Below are 14,508 nucleotides of genomic sequence, written 5' to 3'. Positions count from 1 at the left end.
GACGTATTCTTGTTACTTGTGATGTTATAAGCGTTCAATCATAATTTTATCACGTGACGGTCAAAATGGCGTCCAACGAGCAGGAAACTGGGGGACTGATCCATTGAATTCATGCTTTCAGAGAACATAATTTGGAACTGCTAAAAATGAGCGAAAGGGACTATGCCCCGTTGAGTGCTTCTTGCATCAGAGCACTCAATGACAAGCTGTATGAAAAGAGAAAAGTGGCAGCGTTGGAAATAGAAAGGTTTGTGTTCATGCGAATATGTATACATATTCGCAGCAATTAATTTGGACGTAACATTTCGATTGAGAGTAATACTTTCATTTTAGTAATTGTCAGGCATGCGTCTGCTTCATGTCATGATTACGAAACCTCATCCACAAATTGTAGGGGAGGAACAAGTCTTTTTGGAACAGAAATATAAACTATAAGAGATATCTATATGCCATCTCTGACCACATCCAACCTAACCCTAATCACCACATAAACTGGACTGACATCACCATTCTGGCCAACTACCTAAGCGACTTCACCAAAGTCATGCATGTTAAATGCCAAAAGTCAACTATCAACCAAGATAAGGATATTACATCACCTTAAGATGCACCCCTCCATCAAGCCCAATGAACTGTATAAACTTCTCAGCTTTGTTGAACCGCCCCTTTTCATTTGTACATCTCTTGCTTCTGTGCCTTCCCCTATTGTCTACCCACTGGCTTTATCACCTTAATGCCCACCCTGTTGTGTTAATTACTTTGTTGTCTTGTTTTCTTTGCTATGCTCAGTATAAATACTTTGCCACCAGTGTATGTTACATTCTTGCTTGACAAGGGTACAAGAATCTGTATTGAAATTTTGCACTCTTGTAATAAAGAAGTTGTTATCCATAGAATTTCTTTAATTTTGTACTTCCCAGCTTATAAGAAAGCCACTCAAAGAAGTTACCATGGTTACTACACACATTCACTATTCAATATGGAATACATACCTTTTATAAATCATCTGAATATGTTGTGCTTTCTCTATGTACATTTTATGAGTCTGTACTTTGTAAATGAAAGCAGTGGCAGGACTAAAGTGAAGAACTAAAAATAATTTGTGATATCTTCGTAAAGCGTGGTACATACTTTCACCATACAGTCTAGGTATGCATTTTCCTTGTTTGAGTTACTCTCAATCATTGTGTCAATTGTTTTGGGATATGTGATTTTTTTATACATTAGATTTAGTCCTGATGCAGTGTAGATACCCACTTAACTTGGACTGTAGTGTCTTAAAATAAAGGTAAAGAACAACTCTTGCTCATGCTATATAGTGTACATGATGAAATGATTTGCTGATATTTCAGTATGATTATTTGAACATGGTTTGTTAGTCTTGGGAACTCCTTGAAAAAATTTCATGTTCAAAAGGAATGCTTTTTGAGTTGCTTATATGTAATGTACATAGTAGTGTCACTGCTGAGTTAGAACTTTAAGAGTCATTCTCTGCCTTTTTACAGTGAGGTGACCTGTAGTTCAGGATGTGATGTTTGCATGCAGCTTCCTGCTTTATTATTGTTTTCCTGATTTTATCATGTCTATTTTCAGAATGGTGAAAGACTTCTCTACATCTCTTCAGTTTGATCAAATAAAACGGATTCTGAAAGTCCTTGGTGATGACTTCGCATATTCCAGTAACCCCAACACCAGGAAAGGGGGACTGATTGGGCTTGCTGCCACAGCAATAGCACTGGGAAAAGTATGTCATTTATCATGTTTACTTTGCATTAGTAGTATATGTAATTTTTAAAGGGAATTATAACTCATATTAGTTTTGTCATGCTCTGTGTTACGCTATGGAACCATTCAGTGTTCTCTGCCTATTGATTCAGACATATCAGTGTGTTTACAAAGCTTGGTTGTCTGGTACCTGACTAAAACGAAATAGATTGTTTGCATTTTTGAAACCTTAATGGCAGCCACAAGCTGACATGTGCTTCAACCTGTTACAGTTGAAATATGTGTATCATGATAGATCATAGAATACTCCTTATGTTTCCAAATGCTAATTAGGTTTGGATTTGTTTTAATTTTTAAATTTCATGATATGTAATCAATATATGACAACTTAAATGCTTTGTTTGAAAGTACTGGCAAACAAAGTTAAGTTGAGCATTGACGTTACATTAGTTACAACTGACCCGTATTAGCATGTGTGAGTTCCACCCACTGGCACTTGCCATTGTGAGTGGAGGGGCCCCAGGTTGTCCTCAATCAACTGTTGTGCAATGGGTGAATTGTGTTCCGGAGTCAGTTTCATAGTCATGCACTGCACATGCACTAGTCTGCATTTTCATCCCCTAATACAAACCAAATGGGTTTGCTCATTGCTGTGCACTGCCTAATTCCAGTAAAACTAAAAGCTTTCTCTGCACTGATCCAACTTATCCTTTTTTGCTAGTATGATTGTTCCGCTGACTGACAAGGAACATAAATGTCTTTCAACAAGATTTGGTGCTGTAGAGGCTCAAAACACATCTTTTTATTAAAATCATACCTTATAGCGTATAAATCAGGGATTGAAAATGAATAGCATGGCTACTTAGCAAGCTAGCCATGTACTGTGCACCTGTGAAGAAAAGTCTTCAAGCTAAACAGCTCATCGCTATTATGATAGTTACACTTTTCTTTGTCTCATAGGAAATATTCATGGTAGGTTATAGAAAAGCACAAAACTTCAAATTCTCTGTAGTCCCTAGAATTAAGGTACACTCTCCAAATGAATTTATCTTCTGAGTTACACACAAGATATTTCATTACACATACTGAATGTGTATGAGTTATCACAAATATGCATTGTATGTCGTGTATTTGATATGAAAGTGTCTTCATATTGGAAAAAGAAACAGAGAAAGGAGCTTATAAATTGTATCTACAAGTTGTAGCTTCCAGTTATTGCCCTTGCTTTGGCTGGAGCTAGGTACTGTGTTTTCCTTTGATGAAGCATTGGTCATATTGGAGGTTTCTTCAAGTTTCTTCATCATTATGATCATGGTTCACTAGTAACCTGTGTTCCTGTTCCAGCCTAGCTGTAGACGGTTACATGCACAATACACACTTTCACAGTATGATCAGGATCCTTCTAAAGCACAAACTAATCAAGACAATGTCCTGCTATGATTTCAGTTCTCATTCCATGTTTTCCTCAGGATTCCAGCAGCTACATCAACGAGTTGGCCAAACCTGTGATAGCATGCTTCCACGACCCTGACAGTCGTGTCAGATACTATGCGTGTGAGGCCCTCTACAACATCGTCAAAGTCTCCAGGGGTTCTGTTCTGCCATTTTTCAACGAAATATTTGATGGCTTGAGTAAGGTAATTTATGTATTCTTCAGATACAAGTAAAATAGTTGGGGACACAGTCAACATTAATCAAGAAATTTTCCAAGTTGATGTCTCCTTAAGCTACATTAACTTTGCCCGAGCACTACCACAGATGACAACACTGCATTTCTGAACTGTAGAATGTGAGGTACCAGTATATCAGGTAAACTGTACTTTTGCAAGTTAGTGTGAATTAAAGTTATTGCAATCTATTCTATGAAGCATGTTATATAAACTAAGTGATTCACAGACCATGGATCAATGCTGTGCTGTTATTGAATGTACATACCTTCACACTGTAACTTGTTGTACAGTTGGCAGCAGATCCTGACCAGAATGTCAAGAATGGTGCTGAACTGCTCGACAGACTCATTAAGGTACGCCTTTGTTCACTCAGTGTCTTGAGTGTTTGTGTGACAAACCAAATGTTTTGGTAACTTGGGTGGTAGTGTGCTATGGCTTACTGTGGATGTCTACACATTCTGTTTCAGGACATTGTGACAGAGAGTTCATCATTTGACCTAGTTGCATTCATCCCTCTGCTCAGAGAGAGAATCTACACAAAGAATGCTTTTGCCAGACAGTTTGTGGTGTCATGGGTAAGATAACATTTTTGAGAGACTTGTTGGTTATAATGTTACCTGAGGGTGTCGGGGTGTTATACCCTTCTCCCTAGGCAATCTGTATTTCCTCCACTCTTTGTCTGGGGATGATGTAGTCAGACGGTATACTCAAGGATAAGTCCAGTTTGGCATTCAAGTCCTTTTATTTTTGGTATAGTTTTTCACAAACAAAGGTCCTCAAATATTTCCTAGTTTCTGGTCTAAGCACAACATTAGTTTACAACGTCCTGGAAGAACTTGTTGGTTTCTTGCACAACTTCTGATACTATAAGTTCATCTGAGCAATTCTCTCAATATACGGAGAGAACATCTCAAGTCAACGGTGGGGCCCAGAATCGCGCACCACTCACCGTACAACTAACAAAATAGAAGTCATGACAATTTAGGCTCCTCCCCCTGAAATAATGTCCTACGTCATATAAAAATGACTCATACCCAATCTTAATAATTAGTTACTTTCATTAGTCTCTTTCGGAAACTTTATCGATACCATCAAATTCTTCCAGTATCAAATATCTTCGTTAATTAACTTTAAGCCATCCATCAACCAAACACTGACATATCTGAAAGAATATCAAATAATATTTCAGACTGGTAGGCGCCAGAAGATACTTAAACAAATTATTTCCGATCCTCTGCGTGTCCCTTTTATTGACAAACTGACCACTAGTATCCAAATGTCCATCCGCCTAATCATGTAGAATTACAAGGTCCTAGTTTATGTTACTTCAGAGAAATTGCCATTTCCCCCAAGAAAAGTGAATCCATAAAATTTGATTACTTGTTCCCCGTACATTGACCCTTCCTAACTTGACTTCTATATGTTTATCAAATGTTTTATAAACTTTTAAACTCGAAATGTCCTGGTTATAATAAACATAACTGCTTCATCACAGTCATCATCAATAAAAGCTGTTTAAGTCTTGGGTGTGTTTAGGTGAAGGATGAAACTGATGGGGACTATTAAATGAATTAAGTTTTTGGTGCTATACAATCTGTTGTGATGTCGCTAAACTTCACTATTAGTGTCACATTTTTAAACTTATCCTGTTTCATGATATGCTGTTCTCTCTCTTGCTTTGACACTGAGTGGAATGATGTAACCTTTCTCCCAAGGCTCCTCATGTCCATTCACCTGTGCACTCCATTCTGCCCTCCTTTGAAGACAGCTTTACATCCGTCAATCAAAGTAAGCAGCACACAACACTATCTACCCATGTGACCACCTTTGAACCATCATTCTTCTTCTTGTGGACGTGTTTGTGTTTTCACTTCATCATTTGATCTCCCATTTTACATCATGAGAAGATCGAACAGCGAGGGAAATATGTAGTGAATGCCACTGTGATAAATGCTTACATCTTACCTATAGGCATTCGGGGATACTCCAGATCCTACACCCAGCATCTTGCTGATTCAGCTGGATATGCAGCATCAGTAGAAGGACACAGCCTCTCCAAGAAGCCAAGATTAAGCATCCCATTGTCATTGCTTGTCATTTGTAGTGTCCTCACTCTAGTGATGATTTTATGAGAGTTTCCTCAGATTTGCCTTTTCGTAAGATTTCAGAGAACTTGGCTCTCTAGCTTCCAGTACGAGCCTTTCAGTTGAGTGTTCTGCCAACTTTGTTTGTCAGGCTGAACAGATTCTCTAAACCAGAGCCAGATCACCGCACCGTTCCAGATCTTACTTCACGAATTCAGATCACCGAACTGTACCAGATCGCAGATCCAACAGCACTGATCGATCTGACAGCATTTGCCGAACCATCAGCATTCACCAAACTGCCAATATTTGCCAAACCATGCTGCCTTCGTTCATTCAACACAGATGATCACTTGATTCACCACCATCTACAGCTATCCGGCGTGAAATGATACTCACTCACTCACTCACTCACTCATCTACAAGATACCAGATTTTTATGTGCTACATTCAGCTTGAAGGATGAGAACTTGTCAACAATTTGTTGGGTTTTCTGCTTTAGTCCAAGCCCTCAGTTCAGAGGTCATGCAGTTATGCCCAGATGATCCCCAGGCACCTATTCTACTGTCTTCACCCCACGAATGTTCCTGGGCTTGTTGGTCTTCCTTTACCTTCGTCATTGCATCAACTTTGCTAATGTTTTTGGAGATTCATGATCCCCATGCATCTACATTTATCACTCCCATCTGGTGGACCAACACTTCTCTTGTTGAACATACATTCCTCAGATTTTACAACCTTCATCACCTGTTTACTGACAATCTCCATGCGGTGAATCTTCTACTTAATTCTACATTCAACTCTTCATTAGCATTGTCAAGGTGGCTTGAGTATTTAAATGTTCCTGCCTCAGGAGATATCCCTCCATCAGTGGCAAGAGTTGCCAGATTTCCTCACCTCAGCTGTCACTTACAGACATCAACTTCAGGTGCTAATTCATCTTTCAAGCTACAGCGGAAGCTGTCTAAACCGGCACTCATCAGGACTGAAGAAATAATCCAGTTCAGACAATGCGTCAGATTGTAGAGCTCATGATCAATGTACAAGCCATGGACGGGACTGAGATTTTGTGCCAGTGTTGGCAACATGCCGGATTGAACAGATGCTGGTTTTGACAGCCTTCACTGTACATATGATTGTATCCAGGTACAACAGGATCTGATAGTACTTCTACATAGTTCACCACCATCCTGCTCTGGCAGTTAGGGAGGCTACTGTACTTTGCTGTATTGAAGCTAACATCAATCCAGAGGCTCCACTTTATCGATACATTGTTCGTTAGGGAGGCTACTGTACTTTGCTGTATTGAAGCTAACATCAATCCAGAGGCTCCACTTTATCGATACATTGTTCGACACCTGTCACAGGAGGATGTTTGCAGTTCAAGACAGGTGCATCAAGACCCAGAAATGCATTCCTCTAGCGCTATCTCAGTGGCAGTAACTGAGAGGCTCTCTGACGTCGGCTCAAGCCCCAACATACAGAGATTGGCTTCAGCTTCTGCCATCACAACAATTTCTGCGATATTTTTCAGCCTGTCAATCCCAAGGAATTGTTTTGTCTTCCTGAAACACTTTCTCCAGTCCTTCAATAGTGGCTGGACAGGCAAAATGATGCACTTTGCACCGACTCATCGTTTGAGTTAAAACGACCTTTAAGGCAGTAATTTGAGCCATCTCGCTCTGAGCAACAGAGCCAGTTTATTGATCCAGTCAGACAACACAAGCATAGTTTGGAACATTAACCATCTAGGCTTGACAGACTCAGTGAATCTCCTAGTCTTACAGTGGGCGATCAGACGTTCCAATAACATCGATTCACTTAACATTGTAGCCATATTAAATTTGTGGTTGTTGATGCCCATTTCCTGACTGGCTGTCCCCAACAGAGTGGAAGCTGCTTCCCCATATTTTCCAGTCGGTGATCTGCCTTTTCTCATGGCCGCAAGTAGACCTGTTCACCACAAGGTTCAACAACCAGCTTCAGACCCCGGCTCATGACCTTAACGCACTGACAGAATAACGGGAGGGTCTCAATGCTCTCGCTCTGCTACCATGGGTATTACAGATGCTGTTGGCCACTAGCAAGGTTCTAGTGCTTTTGACCATGCACATCGGGCCAGTGAGCTAACAAACCTGGCAGAGCCAAACTTAGTACTACTTCCCAACAACCTGCTTCTTCACCCTCACTTGGAACTACACCATGGGCCCTCTCAGACCCTAACTCTACTTGTTGGTGCATCTCCAGAGATTACCGTTTGCTGAGGCTGCTCTTGTCAAGTAGCCACACCCCATCATAGTTCTAACTGTCCCTTGTACATTGATAATAGAAGAAGGTCAAAGAATGTTACAAGAGTTAGGGAAATCCATCTCCAAGTCTGCCTCAGCTCAGGTTGTCATTGGGTTCCTCCAGCATCTCTGTGCCACTAGGAATCTCAAGGGTACTACTTTACCTACATAGTTGGCTGCTGTCAACTTGGTTTTAGCTGCTACTACCACAGAGCCCTCTGCACCCAAACAACTCACTAGTCAGTCCAGAAAGTTTAGACCTCTGGTTTGGGAACTCTCGGTCATTCTTCATCATGTGAATCTACAGACTATGAACCTTTAGAACACACTTTGAGCAAAGTGCATTCTTCCTCTTGGTAGCTTGGCTGCTGCTGCTCATATATCTTAACTTTATGCACTTGATAGCAGTCGTATGCGGTTTGAACAGGAGCAGCATGGAAAGGTTTTCAGCTGCCAGGGCAACCTGACTGGATGTTTACCATTCCCTGTTGTCCACCATCTTTGATGATATTGAAGACCTTAAACTGCTCTGTTAGGGTTTTACGCATTTTTACTTGCCTCTTCTAAGGATCATTGCCACTAACATGCATCTTTTCATCCCGTAGTCAACGACATCCAGGGAGAAAGAGTCACATACCACTTTATCCTTCTGTATGAGGGCCACTAATTTACAGACTTATGTCTTTGGTGTATTACTGCCTTTGTTAGCTTCCAATTTGCATGAGATAGGTGTTAGCTTCTACTGTGACAATGCACAGTAACTTCTCTCCCCACACCATCAAGGAGTGATGCTATTGGCAGTCTTACTCTGTCTCATCTCCCTACTTTCAACATTTTTAGGCCAAGGACGTCCAAAACCTGTACCAGTTTGGACCCCATGTTTTGGCACAAAAACTGTCCACTGCCAAACAGTGCAGAGGTGGAATGGTACCACTTGGTTGTTGCTTTCCTGTATTTACCTGAATGTAAGTCTGAACTTGATGTCTGCCATTTGTTCTTATTGCTTATGGGTTAGAACTACTTCACTTACTTGTATGCTAAGACACAGAGATAGTACCATCCCGGTGGTTGAATGGATCTAGAGCACGGTTCTGTATCACAATGTGGAAGGGTTCGAGGTTTCACATCTCCTGACCTCTAATTTTGGAAGCAGTTACGTCAACGAAATGTGTCACTCCTGAATTTCAGTGATTTTCAGTGCATTCCAGCTCCAAAGTTGCCAGACTCATCCTTTGACCAAGCTTAAAGGAGTAAGGGTCAATCTGATGTTTTCTTGAGCTGAAGGTTACAACTGTGAGCTTTCCAAGTTGTGATTCTCTTTCACCTACCCCTGATCGGTGTCTGTGGGGGTCTTTTCGAAACAGGGGCTGGCCCAATTATTGTCAAAAGACTTTTATTATTTGTCCTTATCCTGACTCATGCTTATTTTGCTTTTCTCCTCCCTCAATGCGAAGATAGTGGATCACTTGAAATCCCCTTCTGTTTGAAGCAGACATTCAATACACTTTCCCAACGGAAGCCTCCCTTTCCCGCCAATACAGTCACATGACCAGCCATACCTGTCACTCTCTCTTTCATTGCTCGACGTGGACAGTTGGAGGCACTTTGAGTCCTGATACAGCAGATAAGTTTTCCTTTCCTAGTCGGTCCTTTAAACTGAATTGTGTCATATTCCATTTTTGGATTGTATTTATCATCACTTATCATTAAGCGTAAATATTGTTGAAATATATGTTTTGATGGGTTATGGCATGTTTTCTTCAACTCAGACTTGATTTTAGTTGATGAAAGTGTGCTACCAATGTAAGTTACGGCTGTCAGCGGTTGATCTGCATATTTTATGTCCTTCATGCAAATCTATTTGTTCTTCCACTGTCCGTTGTGAACTTTGCCAGAATTTATCTGATACAGATTTTTTTTGTATATTTATACAGTGTTCAGAGGCATGCTAAGGACAAACAATGTAGGCTCTATCAAGTCATGTCTAATAAATGAGTTGATTCTGAATGTAGTAAGTGTGTGTTGACCACCGCTGACTAGAGCTGTGACAATGTAGTGTGGTTTCAATAATAGTGATACTTTATCAAATCATAAATATATCAGTACTTTTTTCATATCGTGATAATTGTATCATTGACCTCAAAATTGTTAATTGTCACGAGAAATTGATATTTGTTACTTAATATCAGAATATGAATGTTTCTAAAGAAAATTACTGAAAATAGCATATTGTGATGTGCATCAAATCACATCGTATCGTTCCAAGATATTGCGATATGTATTGTATTGTGAATTTTCTGTATCGTCACACTTCTGCTGACATTCGTGTTTTTTGTGATCCGCCAGACATACCCTGGTGGCATGGTCATGACCCGACCAGACTTTGTCAAGATCTCAGAAGAGGACGTCATCAGAATCAGGATCATCTCAACCTAAGAAGTTTAACTTGTCGTCTAATACCAAGTCTTCAACTACTTGTTTGTTGCTGAAACAATGTCTTCTACAAAGTCCTTCAGTGATGATATTGTCCCACCTGACGAACATCACATCTAAAATGAACCTCTACTGCCACTCCCTGAGGTACAGATCAACGAGCAGCGTCAATTAGACCTTCATCCACTACATCTACAACATTGCACTACGTCTGCAACCTTCAGAGAGACTACTTTCTACACAAACATCTACATTCAACACGTCAGAATCTTCTGCAAATGAATAGTTGGTGCATGTACCGAAGTCACTGGACACCAGCCTCTTCATAGAACAATTCACCACTTATATGATGAATCTGATGGACTGCCATTTTGAAGAGGAACGGAAACGTCAGTCTTCAACTACAACTACAGTCACCCAGCATGACAGTTCATCAACTACATTAGGTCCGTTGGATGAAGAGGATGCATTGTATGCATGCTCCCATTCACAGAAATCATCACTGTCGGCTGTATCATCTCGATGCAGTTTGGATGAAGCACCTTCCATCGACTCTTGTAATATGCTTCTCCCCTTCGTTGGAGATGCCATCATCATTCCTCTTCTTCATCAGATGTAGACACTTGTTGTACATCTTCTGCAAATCTACAGTTGTCTACTAAAGTTGTCCTGTGGTTCGGCAGCTACTATAGTTCCGTTGGATGAAGGGGATGCATCTTGTGAACACTCTCTTTCATGAATATCATCACCATCAGCTGTATCATTTCGACACAGTTTGGATGACACACCTTGCATTGACTCTGTGAGTTCACGCACGCACGCACGCACGCACGCACGCACGCACGCACGCACGCACGCACGCACGCACGCACGCACGCACGCACGCACGCACGCACGCACGCACGCACGCACGCACGCACGCACGCACGCACGCACGCACGCACGCACGCACGCACGCACGCACGCACGCACGCACGCACGCACGCACGCACTGCTACAGCCTCAAGGATTCACAGAATGCATCCTCCAGAATCTGCATACCAACGTTCACCATTTGAAGCCAGAAGATGCCAACTTCAAAGAGGATAAGATGATCTTATCTACAGTACTTTCTTCAAAAAATGATCAACAATTCATCTCCATACATCTGGCACTAACATCAGGTCATTGTGCACCAGCAGTGAGGAATTAAACAAGCTTATTTACGCTTCAGTGAACCTGGTTACTACAGTCAACTTGTACCAATGTAGGGAAACATGGAAATTGTTTCATTAAAGATAAATGACAGTATTATCTTCAGTTGGAGAACATAGAGAGAATGACCAGAAGGACAGTCTACCCATGTCAGTATTAATCGACGGAAGGGTGCACATACTTTTAACAAGTCATCTATACACATGCTTTTTTGTTTATCTCCATGACAAGCTGAAACAGTGAAGTTCAGACAAGCCGAAACAGTGAAGTTCAGACAAGCCCAAATGCTAGCAAGGTAATCACCGACTGATAAATGACGATAAATGGATGTGATTTGAGACGTACACCAAGCGGAAGGTCTTCACTGCAAGGAAAGCCACTCATCCTCAAGTAGCTGACTACTTATGTCCCCACACTAGAGGACTTAGTGGTTCTACGCTATCGACCTACTTAGCAGCATTCAGCTGTCATCACCAGGAGATCTCAGGTCAAGCTGATGAAAGTGCTGCTTTTACTCACCCTACTACACTCGTTCAAGCTGGAAGACCCACAACACAGATTTAAGCCACCAGCTTGGGACTTGAATGTTGTACTTCAACATCTCACCAGCAACACTTACGAGCCTCTAGATCGGACATCCTTCGAACTGTTGACGCAGGCTTTTGGAAATCAAGTCCACCGTTTGCCAATGGGACCTACGGGACATCGCCATGGAGGGCGTCACTGGCATTGACCAATTGGGCCACATGTTGTCAAACAACAACTAACGGTTCCACAAAGGCACTGAGTTTCACTCAACCTTCTATCACATGACTTGCTGAGGCCAAGACTCTCTGCAGAGAGTAAAGAAGACAAGTTCGGCTGGATGTGATTCCCCCATCTCCCAGATGAATACTGGAAGAACAGGACCGAACTATCGCTGTTATAGTTCCCAAGAGGGGGAAGTACTGGACGTACTTACATGGGAGTCATTAGAATCCAGCGTGGCCTGACCCACCGTCATTTCCATTGGATTCTGTAGGCATAATAAGCATGAGTCAGGATAAGAAAAGATATGTAATTTTCTGAATAAAACTGATATTTTATACTTATCCTGACACATGGCATCAAGCCCTCCCAGCTCAGACACGTTGAATTCACAGTAATTCTTATGTCAGGCTTATGAGATTTCTGAGAGAGTGACAGGCATGGCTATTCATGTATTGGCGGGAAAGGGAGGCTTCCGGAGGATGAGTGTATTGTATGTCCACTTGTGGTAGAAGGGAAGATCAATGGATTTGAAGTGTTCCACCATCTTCACCTAGAGGAAGGAGATAAACATGAGTCAGGATAAGTATAAAATATCAGTTTTATTCAGAAAAGTATTGGGGTACCTTGTACATCATGGCAAAACAAGTCCTTATTTGTTGTGTCATGTTAGGTTGTGTCCTTCTGTTCTTTGAAGGAGCACCCTTCTTTGGAGATGTGCTTAGTAAGCTAAGGAGTCCAGGAGAACTCATCACAAACATAGGAGTTGTAACAGGCCTTCCTTGTGCATTTTTGTCAATGGATATTACCAGTCTGCACAGTTTCTACAGATTGCACTTTCAAGACACAGGGCATCTACGTCCTCCCATCTGACTTTGGGATAAGTGCATACTGTGAGATAGGATAACTTTAAAAATTTGAAAATTTTAACTATAAATTGTATATTTATATATGTAATCTATTTCATGAAATGGAATCCTGACCAATCTCCCCACTATGAACATTACCAAGAGGGAGACTTTCTAGTGGCCCCAAGAACGAGAATGATGATTCAAAGATGGTCATGTCGGTAGATAGTGGGGTGTGCTGCATGCTTTGGTTGATGGCTGGTTAGTTGTCTTATAAGTAGGGCATTATGAAGTGCATGGTTGAATGGACAAGAGAGGATTTGAGTGAAAAGTTTAGATTGTTCCATTCAGTGTCAAATCAAGAGAGAGGAGTGCATACTGTGAGATAAGATAAATATATAAATGTAAAATTGATAATTAAAATTTTGAATATTTGTCTTCCATGACAGAGGTAGATGGTATCATTAGGAAATATCAAGATCGAAGTAGACAATGACCTTGACCATTTTACAGTTGTAGCCCGTTGATACAGAGATTTGTTGTCATAGCTTGGAATGCTCCTACCTCTGAATTATGCTGTTAACAGTGATGATTTCTGATCAGGTGGAGGTCTTGGATGCTGTTCCTGACATCAACATGTTGGTTCTCCTACCAGAAATACTAGATGGGCTGTTCCAGATCCTGGGGGACAGCAGTCATGAGATACGCAAACTGTGAGTATACGATAACTCTTAAGAATAATGGTAAAATTAATATAAGTTACCATGTGTTCACAAGTCTGATATGGAGGTTTATCATGTGTCCAAGTTTAATATAAAAGGAGAACAAGTCTGAGTGTGATATTTAACTCGAACGCATGATAAATCTCCATATCAAACTTGTGAGCACTTGGTAAGGAATTTATCTCGACGAGCACCCATCACTAAATGCTGTAAATCTGGACTGAAACAATGAGACAATCCAAATGGCAGCTGATTGTGTCTGTATATCTTTTATGTTTGTAAATGTACGATGTTTTGGCTCATACCATTGCAATGGTTCTAGATGGAAATACAGCATTTATACATATTGAGCTATATGGTAGCTGAAAGAGTGATTTCTTCTTTGAACGGTCACGTCTTGTCTTGTGCAGACAAGAAGAAACGGTGGAGTCAAACATTCGAAATCAAATCTGTCATTCATTTTCAAATTTTTGTATATTAATGAATTCTCAAATAACCCATAGCAACGTAAACAATGACTATTCTCTTAACATGAAACTTTCATCAACTTGGGGTTACAAGAGGTTAGGTCAGTATGACCTGTTTTGGAATGAACAAGCTGAGAAGTTGACACTCGCATTAGACGAAGCGAGAGGTTACTGTAGACATGTCGATATCCTACAACAGGTAAAGACATGGACACAGGTATAGTGAATGTGGGATTGTTTGTGGCACCCAGCTATGGATGTGGCATTTGTGACCTGGAAGTTACAGGATTTCCGACTCCTGACCCCTCTTTGGTGGAAGTCAGCGCATCG

The 14,508-nt window shown here is 41.0% G+C and overlaps 1 protein-coding gene across 2 annotated transcripts in view; it reads left to right on the top strand.

Moving 5' to 3' along the window:
• Positions 1–48: 48 nt before the first annotated feature.
• LOC137258208 (protein VAC14 homolog) overlaps positions 49–14,508 on the top strand; it is a 41,855-nt gene continuing 27,395 nt past the window's right edge. For both annotated transcript variants that reach the window (XM_067795790.1, XM_067795789.1), the window contains exons 1-6: positions 49–247; positions 1,594–1,744; positions 3,195–3,362; positions 3,686–3,748; positions 3,863–3,970; positions 13,593–13,702. In XM_067795790.1, coding sequence (XP_067651891.1) covers positions 147–247; positions 1,594–1,744; positions 3,195–3,362; positions 3,686–3,748; positions 3,863–3,970; positions 13,593–13,702 — 701 coding nt within the window. In that variant the 5' untranslated portion in view covers positions 49–146. The remainder of the gene's footprint in view (positions 248–1,593; positions 1,745–3,194; positions 3,363–3,685; positions 3,749–3,862; positions 3,971–13,592; positions 13,703–14,508) is intronic.

Source organism: Haliotis asinina, chromosome 12 (genome assembly GCF_037392515.1).
Source record: "Haliotis asinina isolate JCU_RB_2024 chromosome 12, JCU_Hal_asi_v2, whole genome shotgun sequence".
In the NCBI taxonomy this organism is placed as follows: Eukaryota; Metazoa; Mollusca; class Gastropoda; order Lepetellida; family Haliotidae; genus Haliotis; species Haliotis asinina.
This window is presented reverse-complemented; position numbering and strand designations above follow the sequence as displayed.